Raw genomic sequence first — 9,351 nt, 5'->3', positions numbered from 1 at the left:
GGGGGAGAGCGGTTGAGCCCCGCGTCCCAAGCTGCGGGATTGGGGCTCAACTTCCAAAGTTTCTTGTTCTCGCTGTGTTCTCTCTACCCTTCTCCACGACCTCCTTTATCAATTATAATGACTTCACTGAGCTCATTTTCCTGGGATTTATTTTCTTCCCACTGGGTTTCGGGAGCCTGTTGTCCTTCAAGCCCCTTTGTTCTACATTCCTCACGCGTCTCCTTCTAATTTCTATAATTTCTCACGCTTGGTGGTGTAATCGCCCGGTCAGGTGTACTGTCTTCTCCGAGCGAGCTCAGAGGGAAATTTAAATATGCAGATTTTTTAAAAATGGAATTGAATTTAATAAATGAGCACAGGTACATCTGTCACTGTCCTTCTAACTGGTGCATTTCCACTGGGTAAAGAAAGCAGAACAAAGTTCCTGGGTGGGTGGGGAAACTGGGATGAGAAGCCGGTGCACAGCTCTTTTCGGGGGTTGTGTGAGAGCTAATTTTCATTTTTTTCGGAAACTGGATCGATGGCTCATGACCCCAAAGCTCCGTGGGATCCTAATTGGTGTTTATTTTTATTTTATTTATTTTTTTAAGTGTATTCCCTTTGCTGGTCCTTGCTGCGATTAATTTGGCTGCTGTGGTGCTCCCTGGTGAGGCTGGAAGTCCTTGGTGCTGCCTCTCTTCCTTGCGAGATACGTAACAGAGGTATAAGAAAAAAGAAGGGAAGGTGAAAATGGGAAAAAGGAGGTGTAGAAAAAACGAAGGGAATGTGAAAATGGGGAAAGGAGGTGTAGAAAAAAGAAGGGAAGGTGAAAATGGGGAAAGGAGGTGTAGAAAAAAGAAGGGAAGGTGAAAATGGGGAAAGGAGGTGTAGAAAAAAGAAGGAAATGTGTGAATTTGAAAAAAAAATATAGAAAGAAGGGAATGTGAAAAATGTGAAATTATATCTATCTATAGTTATATATCATTATGACAAAGAAGTTGTAAAAGTCATTAAAGGGAAAAAGAAAGAAACCTCAGGTCCTCATTTTCATTTAGACTTTTCTGGCCCCGTGCAAAAAAACCTCGAAGAGGTCAACTTACACCTCCCACACCCTTCCAGACCAGCCCGCAGAAATAGAAAATAGAAAATGGATAATAAATCACCGCAAACGCTTTTTATTTGATGTTTTCCAGCCTGTCCTGCGAGTGACATTTCTGCTGAGATCACCTCTTCACTCTTCTTTCATATTTTGTCTCTAAAAAGTGCATTTCTAACAGAAATTTCTCCAAAAACAATCCATAAACTGTAAATGCCTTCTTTTTTTTTTCCAATAGAATCTGTTTGTTCACCCTCCCTGCACCGGGATCCGAAGAGCAGAGCAATATCCTGCTCGATTTTCGCCGCCACACGACCAAGGAAGTTTTGGGGAGGAAAATCCTGAAGAACAGATGAAGAACATCATGAAGTTTGCCAAGAAGGGAAACAACAACCCAGCTGATAACTGGAGAGTGTTAGGATGCCGAGAGTTATGTTTCTATTTATACAACATGCAAGCTGATTTTTTTCTTTATTGAAACTAAATAAATAAATGAATAAAATTCAAAGAAATGCTGCGAGTGAAACATTAAATCCGCGCTGATATGATCTCACAGGAGGAGAATACGATCTCACAGGAGGAGGGATGGTGAAAAATTAAGTTCCTGAGAGTAATGACAAAGCCTTTCTACTCCGCGGCGCAAATTCTTCTTTCCTGGCTAATTTATTTACGCCTTAAATGCCTCTTTTCAAGTGCACATTCGATGCAGTTTAGTTGATTATTTCTATTACGTATCTGCAGAAAGGTATTCTGAACAACCAGAAAACTCCCTGGCTCTAATTTTGGGGTAAAACCTGTGATTTTTGTCCTTTTGTCTAGCACAGGGAGGTCTCGAGCCTGGATCTGCACGTGCCTCGAGTGCCTCTATAAAGCATTAATAAAGGGAATAACAACAGGAACTGCAGTAATTGCACAAGCCAAAATTAATTTTTTTCCCCATTTGCGTCATCTGACGCAAAACGTCATCTGAGATAATACAAAAAAAAAAAAAAAGGAATTATCTTGAATACCAGCAATTAAAATACATGAAGAAAATAAAGCAACGTGGCTGCTTTTTTTTAACTTTGAGTTTGAGAAATGCTCCCGTTTCATTAACCGGTCCTTTCATTTGTGGCCTTCTGCTCTGTGCCGAAAAACCTAATAAAATTATTGAGCTTCTCAGCACGACAATTAAGTCGATTACCAAAAGGAGGGGAGCACCTCCTTCACCCCGAGGCCGAGATGGCAGCAGAACGAAGCTGTGATTTTTTTCTTCACCTGGTGGAGGAACCAGAGACAGAGACATAAACCACGCGGACGGAAACTCTCCGTAACGACGGTTCTCGAAGGCAAAAATTGATGACGGAGTGAAGGGCGACATGACGCCGAGCCCTCGAGAAATGGAAATTTAGATCAACGTGCCTGAACCTGGGAAGGTTTGGGCGACGTCCTCCCTAAATCCTCCTTCACTGCCCGGTTTGGCAGCTCGGGAGCGTTGGACGTTCGCTGTAGATGAGAATTGCCATCAGTCAAGGCAAATTTTAACTGTTTTTCTCCTGTAGTTTTAGATTAATTGCTGGATGATACAGGCAAGGAAGCATTGGCATCACCTCACACGCAATTTTAAGCAAATCTGTTGCACGTAAGAAAACAAACACAAAGGGTAAAAGGTGTCAAACCCTCCTAAAGTGCCTCTAATAATGCCCACCCTAAAGGCCAGGAGGAATTTCACCACAGTGTGCTTTTTTCTTTTCTTTTACAAAAAAATTCTTCTTTCTATCAAAATAGAATTAGGGAAAATAGCAAAAATCATATAAATCTGGATACTCCACTGCCAAAGGGAAATTTTCTTTTCTGAAAGGCAACATCAAGGATGATGTCCAAAAGCACAACTCCGCGCTTCTGCTTATGACGGGTCGCTCGCTCGAAAGCTCGCGCCAAGCAGGAAAGCGCCACCCTCGCTTATAAAAGGAGCATCGCAAATTATTTGGAATAACGTCCTTCTGAGCAAGACTCAATAGAAGACAACGTTTCCACTCAGTCCTTGCAGGAGGACACCCTAACATTGTGCTCCCTTCTCTTTCCAGGTTTATTCTTTCCAGCTCGGCAGCACCTTTTGCAGAGAGCTCGGAGGTGCTTTGCAGGAACAACAAGCAGCAAAAGTCCTTCTGACAGCGGTAGGAAATGAGTTTCCAGGCGTTCTTTCAGCTCTGTTTCCTCAGCCTGGTGACCAGCAGGTAAGGGGATGCTCCGAAAGCTCCGGAATCTTGCGGGGCGCTGCAGAGTGAAGCACGAGAAGGTAGAGCTGGTTCTTACCTGCTCAAGCCGGGCTTATTTTAAGGCAAGAGGTTTGTAACTCAAGAGTCCCAGCACCTCCTGGCGTAACTTACTCTGTCCAGGCAGCTTTTGAAACTTTAGCCTTGGGCCGGCCCGACCAGAACTCCACCCTGTCTTTCAGTTCTTTATTCTGCAAAGAATAAAAAAATAAAATAAAATAAAACCCTTCTCAGCATAGTGTAGCAGCCAAGAGACAAACCTGAATGCCAGCTAGGACCTGCCACTCCTTCCGAAAGGTTTTTGGGCAGGTTTTCTTTGTGTTCTGCTTGTTTTTTGGGTTTTTTTGTGCGGGTTTTTTTTTTTTAAACCTATCATATTGACATATGCGAAGGGCCCTCTGTCTGCAGAAAACGATTTTTGCTCTCTCCCTTCGATAAATCTTTTTACTGACCTGTGCTTCCAGTGCAGTCAGCTTCTCTGTCAGGCTCTCTATTTTTTTATCTTGGCTTCTGAGCTCATTGTTCAATTCCTCTGCCTAAGACGTAGCAAAGGAAGTCCGTAAGACATGTGAAACCTGAATACATCGAAAAAAAAGTCTCTGCATTGTCTTAGCACGCCCGAGGAATCACAGACCAAGTCCCTAAGAACTCAAAGTGACTGATTTAAATGATTTATAAACCAATTTCTCGACGCATGGTATCGCATTTGCTTAGGATAACAAGTCTACCTCTTGCTGGCTTATGTACAGAAACCTGATTACGGAAGCTAATTAGCGCAGGGCCTCTGTTAACCAGGTGGGAAAAAGCAAATCCACATCCTGCCAGGCGAGTAGAGCGGGAGCTCGTACGTACAAAAGCAGCTGGGACATAAAACAGCTCGTGGCATGTCATGAATTAGGGAGGCAGGTCTCAAATTCCACAATAATCCCATTTTTAGGGATGCCATTCCCATCTCGACATCAAAACGCTGACGGGTACCCGAGCGTGGGACGCGCCGAGCGAGACGCTCACCGCCCCAGAACATATTCTTAAGACCAAAGCCCCCATCCCAGTATTTCCAGTTTCTTTACCCGACCGCCCAGTGGGACAGCCTGACCTCCTGGATGACGCCGCGCAGGCCGCGGTGCTGCTCCTGGATCACGCGCTGCAGGTGGGAGATCTGCTCGCGCAGGGTGGAGATCTGCCACCGGAGATCCAGGCTCCTGCAGGCGAGAGCAGAAACACCTCGAGAGGGGGGTTCAAATCCCCAGGGATCGCCCAGAAAACTCAGAATTTGAGTAGAATCAACTTTGAAGAGCTGTAGGACATCAACATGTCTAAGTTTCTTCAAGGAATCGCGGCTTTGAACCAGCTGCTTTCGTATTCATGGATAATTTTACTACCAGAAGGACTGTGATCGTGTGGAACGCTACATGAAATAATGCCCCAGAAAGTAAAAACACTTTATCACGTGCATTTAATTACCGTTTGCCGCCTTCATCCCTTGATATCATCTCCTGGAGCATCTTCTCAAATGATGTTTTCTTTTCTATCAGCGTTTTCTTTTCCTACGGGAACAAACGACGCACGGAGCCATCGCTTCTCCCAACGCAACCGCCACCACCAAAGAAAATTTGCAATAAAAGGGGAAGAAATTCCCCGACACACAGTCGCTGGATTGCTGCAGCAGAGATTTACCTGGCTGGGGTTTTTGGATGCTTAGCAATTTTCCGAGAGTCAAAAGAAGCAGTTTTTAAGGCTAGGGTGGCATTTTAAATGAAAACGTAGCCAAACAGGCGACGACGGGGGAAGATGAAAGAGCAACTACTCAATATCAATTGATAGTTGCAAATTAAGGCTTCTCCCTCACGCTCTATAGTTTTTAAGTAAGTGCCGAAATAACTCAGAGGGAGCTCAAAAAACTGAAGGAGGGAGCTCAAATGGCACATTTTATTTTGCAAACTTATTCTTTTTAGCTAAAGGTTCTCAGCTGCCTGCGAAACACCTCTCCAATCCCAACAACAAACCCCGAAAGCAATGAACCCCTCTCTCCGAGCGCCGGGGGCAGCGAGCAGGACGTACCTCCTCCATCCTCCGCACGCGCTTCTCCATCTCGGCGATGCGGGTGCGTTTTTCTTCAATGCCTTCGGCGAGGCGGCCGGCGTTTTCCGAGCTCTGCCGGAGCTTTTCTTCTTGCTCGAGGTTGAAAGCCTGCCACCGAGAAGGGCGTTAGCGCAGGGAGCTGGATGGAGATGACACTCAAGGAGTTTTGAGTAACTCTACTGAGGGGGCCGGTTAGAGCATGGTGCTGATAACACCAAGGTCGCGGGTTCAATCCCCGTTTGGTCCCCATGTGATCTAGTTGAGAGGCGTCCCTGCCCATGACAGGGAGGTTGGATTAAATGATCCTTAAGGTCCCTTCCAGCCTAGGCCATTCTAGGATTCTACGGTTCCAAAAAAAAATAATCAGGAATAAAATACAATTTTTCCATTTCATTTCCCTCTTTGCCTTCCCCGCTGCACTAGCGGAGAAGGCGCAGCAGCTCCCAGGTCAAAATTTGTAGAGCTGGAGCCCGGGTAAACATTTTAACAGCAAACAGGATGCCCAGATGTGGGGGAGATCGGTACCTGTATTTGCTGCTTCTCCTTCTCGTGGCTTTTTTTGAGTTCTTCCGACCGCGTCTGGTAATTCTCGTACAGTTTCTGGGAGGCAGATCTGAGAGCCTGTACGCCTGCTTCTCGCGTGGCTTCCAGCTAGAAAGAATAATTGGACGATGCATGGATATTGGGCTCTTAAAAAAAGCGACGCTAGAGATCCCACGCTGTAAAAAAAATCAGCCCTCTATACAAGAGGAAAATTCTATATGTGCCCTCATCAAAGAAAAGAACCCTCAACACGTGTGGGCAATCCAACAGGTGTTTTAATTCCCAAATAAATGCCGATTCCCTCAGCCTTGAGCATCACCCCTTTGACAATCAAAGGTACTGGTGGGAATTGCTGAGCAGGCACCAGCCCCATCTCTAACTGGGCTTCAAGGCACACGGATTCACCCAAAACATTAAAAAAAATAATCCCACTAACCTTGATTTTCAGCACTTGGTTCTCCCTGCTCACCAGCAGCAGCTGCTCCTCCGTTTCCCTCATCGTCGTTGCAACAGGACTGTGGCTCCAACCACTGCCCTGTGACTCCGCTCTATTGCCCGAGACTCGAGGGAGCTGCAAGAGGGAAAACACACATGGAAATTAGTTTAAAAATAAGAGAAAAACCATCTTGAGGGATCAAGTTCTTGAGCTTTTACAATATCACAGCGCAAGGCCGCATAAATGCACGTGAATAATCACCCAATGCTCCAAAATGCACGTGAATAATCGCCCAACGCTCCCGTTAAAAGAACTATGTCTTGCTCCAGCTTCTTTGAACCATCCCAACAAGACATTTCCAAATGCATTTGCTTCCTGGGAGCTGCCTCTTTGCTCAAAAACTGCTCCCTTCAAGTCATTTTATCTTGCTAAAATCACTTTTTTTCCCCTCCCCACCCTGGAGGCGTTCCCGAAGGCGAGCTCGGCGCTCGCCTCCTCGCTGCTTTGAGAGCTGGTGCATGCAAAGAACACAACCTGCCCTCGATGAGATTTATGCTGGGACGTGCTTGGCCTTTTTTACGTTCCGCCAAGTTGGTTCGTTAAAAATCAACTACTCTAAACAAAAGGGCAGCCTGTGCTTTTTAAAGGGTTCCAACGAAATTCAGGTTCTATTCTTCAGCCTCATTCCTCAAATAGAGCATTTTCTAAAAAAATGGGGGAAAAAATAAAAAAATATAAAAGAAAAAGAAAAGGGAATTAATTGCAACGTTTTCGAAGTTGCAGAACTATTCAGCAACTTCATAGATTTAATTGTAAAGGGGATGAAGACATCTTATTTAACTTAAAACAGAAGTCTGAGGTCATTAAGGGCGCTCATGAGATTCCCTTTTTCCTGCATTTCAGGAAAAGAACGACGCAAGATTATTTCGCAAAAAGACCGCGCTCAGCTCAACGATGCCGTAAAGACAAAGAACAGCACCAACTGCACAAATACCTTTTTCACGTATTCGGCTTCCTCAGTGATTTGGGCACACGAGGATCCATAAAGGACGTAGTTTCCCTCCGAGCCGTGGTCTTCTTGCGTTATTTGCTCAGTGAGGAGCAGGGTAGTCATCACTATACGCGTGTTTCTCCTCTCTGTGCAAGAGAAGGGCTCGTCTCATTAGGCAAGGAGGGAGAATAATTCCATTATTCCACCCCGTTTAATTCCATTTCAGCTGGAGGGACAGGCTGGAACCAAGCAGGCGTCGCAAGCTTAAAGCACCAAACATTCTACTCCATTTGAAAAGAAAAAAAAAAATGCAGATCCCTTGTTTTGTGCCTTTGTGGTTCTTGTTTGGTTTTGAGGTTTTATTTACTTATTTTACTCACAGAGTTACTTTATTCACAGATTATTTTCACTGAGGATTTCTTAGACTTTTTTTTCCTCTACAACCCAGTCCTCTATTATTTCAGAAAACACGCAGCCAGAAAATAAGCGCCTAACTCTCGCGTGCACCCAGCTTCACTCAAAAAAACCCCTAAAATTTTGCCAGACATGCACGAGCTTTGTAATCCCATCGCTGCCAGGGAATTCGGTCCACACTCGGCTCTGCCTTCCCAGCAAACTACACCAGCATGGAACTGGTTTAAATTGGGTTCAGGGCCTCACTATTAGCAGCATCGCAAAGCTTGAGTGAGACAACTCGGAGAAAAAAAAATAAAAATACACAACTACATAGTGGGAATAGATGGGAAATGAGAGAGGGATTTTTTTCCTCACAGAGAGAATAAAATCCCGAGCACCTTCCGTTGGGTTTATGTTGTGCAATGGTGACACCCAGTGTCGGCTGCATCGCTCTGGAGTGAGCGTCTGGAACTCAAACCACTCGTTTTCCAGCCCTATCCTGCAGGAAGACCGATTTTTTTCATTTGTTTTTTTTAAAAAAATGAACATATTTGAAGGGTCTGGGATGGATTAAGGTCAACAGGGAGGGAGAATAAAACCACTTGGGGAGCACAGAGGGACGAGAAAAGCCAAAAAATGGTCGCGCGTTACAAATATAACAGAAAATTCACACTAATATTTTATCTTAAATCACTTCAGCCCCAAACTCCGAGTCACCCCGACACGGTGCTGCCAGGAAGAAGCGCTCAGGCCAGGGCGTTGCTTAACTGTCTCGTTAAGTTTTTTTTTTTTCCCCCTCATAAAATATAATTGGGCAGCTCGAAACATTTACTGCCGTGCCGGAGGAGGAACGCCGTTCCCACAGCGAGCCCCATGGAGCCGGGTTGCGCAAGCGCCCGGGTGGATCTGCGGATGCTCACCCGCACCTCGTGTCCCAGGCAGACAACAACAAGAGGCTAAATTAGAAATTCACTATAAATAAGGGTCAAAAAATTCAACACATCAACTTTAAGGACTCCAGCTCTTATGTTATTTATAAATTCAGAGAGTAATAAGAGGAAAACTCACATTGCTTTCCATTTTTTGCTCTTCTCCACCTTCTAAAAGGCAGGAGCATCAGATTGTGGAATCATTAAGGGTGGAAAAACACCTTGAAGATTGTCTAATTGAACTATCACACCTTTGGCTATCGCTGAGCTGCTCCGGATGCAGGAGAGGAAAATCACGTTGCACAAGAACAGCTTTTCCTGACACGGCTTCTAAACTAAGAGCAAAGAGGAGTTGGATACCCAGACCCAACCCTTGAGAGCTTTGACCTCAAGCAAAAAAAAAAAAATTTTAAAAAAAGAAAAAATCTCTCACTCCAAATGTCATTCCCTGATTTCACACCGGCTCTTTCTGATAAAGCAGAAATCCCAGACACCTACAGCCACGGCACAGAGAGTTTTTCTGGGGGTAGGATGGTTCCCATTGAGGCTACAAAGTTTGTTCTCTCTCGGCTGCCCCAAATCCAGCAGCTCCCCATCACAGAGGCAAGCCAGGGTCAATTCTCCTTCCAGCCTTCACTACAAAA

General features: G+C 45.0%; 1 protein-coding gene across 1 annotated transcript; it reads right to left on the bottom strand.

Annotated features, from left to right (window-relative positions):
* Positions 1–2,467: 2,467 nt before the first annotated feature.
* Positions 2,468–7,505, bottom strand: CCDC68 (coiled-coil domain containing 68). The gene is made up of 8 exons (XM_009866976.1): positions 7,386–7,505; positions 6,392–6,526; positions 5,938–6,063; positions 5,392–5,520; positions 4,795–4,877; positions 4,427–4,532; positions 3,783–3,866; positions 2,468–2,560 (listed from the first exon to the last, which is right to left on the bottom strand). Exons 1-8 carry the CDS (start codon positions 7,503–7,505, stop codon positions 2,468–2,470), a joined length of 876 nt encoding a protein of 291 aa, XP_009865278.1.
* Between the last annotated feature and the right edge of the window lie 1,846 nt (positions 7,506–9,351).

The sequence above is a fragment of the Apaloderma vittatum genome, unplaced genomic scaffold (assembly GCF_000703405.1).
Source record: "Apaloderma vittatum isolate BGI_N311 unplaced genomic scaffold, ASM70340v1 scaffold2373, whole genome shotgun sequence".
NCBI classification, from domain to species: Eukaryota; Metazoa; Chordata; class Aves; order Trogoniformes; family Trogonidae; genus Apaloderma; species Apaloderma vittatum.
The sequence above is the reverse complement of the archived record's forward strand: the minus strand, read 5'-3'. Positions and strand labels throughout refer to the sequence as shown.

Excerpts from the sequence above, each read along its gene's own strand:
- CCDC68 (XM_009866976.1), bottom strand. The coding sequence starts at position 7,505 with ATGACTACCCTGCTCCTCACTGAGCAAATAACGCAAGAAGACCACGGC. Across the intron at positions 3,867-4,426 it reads TGCGCGGCGTCATCCAGGAG|GCAGAGGAATTGAACAATGA; the intron begins GTCAGGCTGTCC and ends GCTACGTCTTAG. Across the intron at positions 2,561-3,782 it reads TGACTGCACTGGAAGCACAG|CGAACGTCCAACGCTCCCGA; the intron begins GTCAGTAAAAAG and ends TCTCATCTACAG.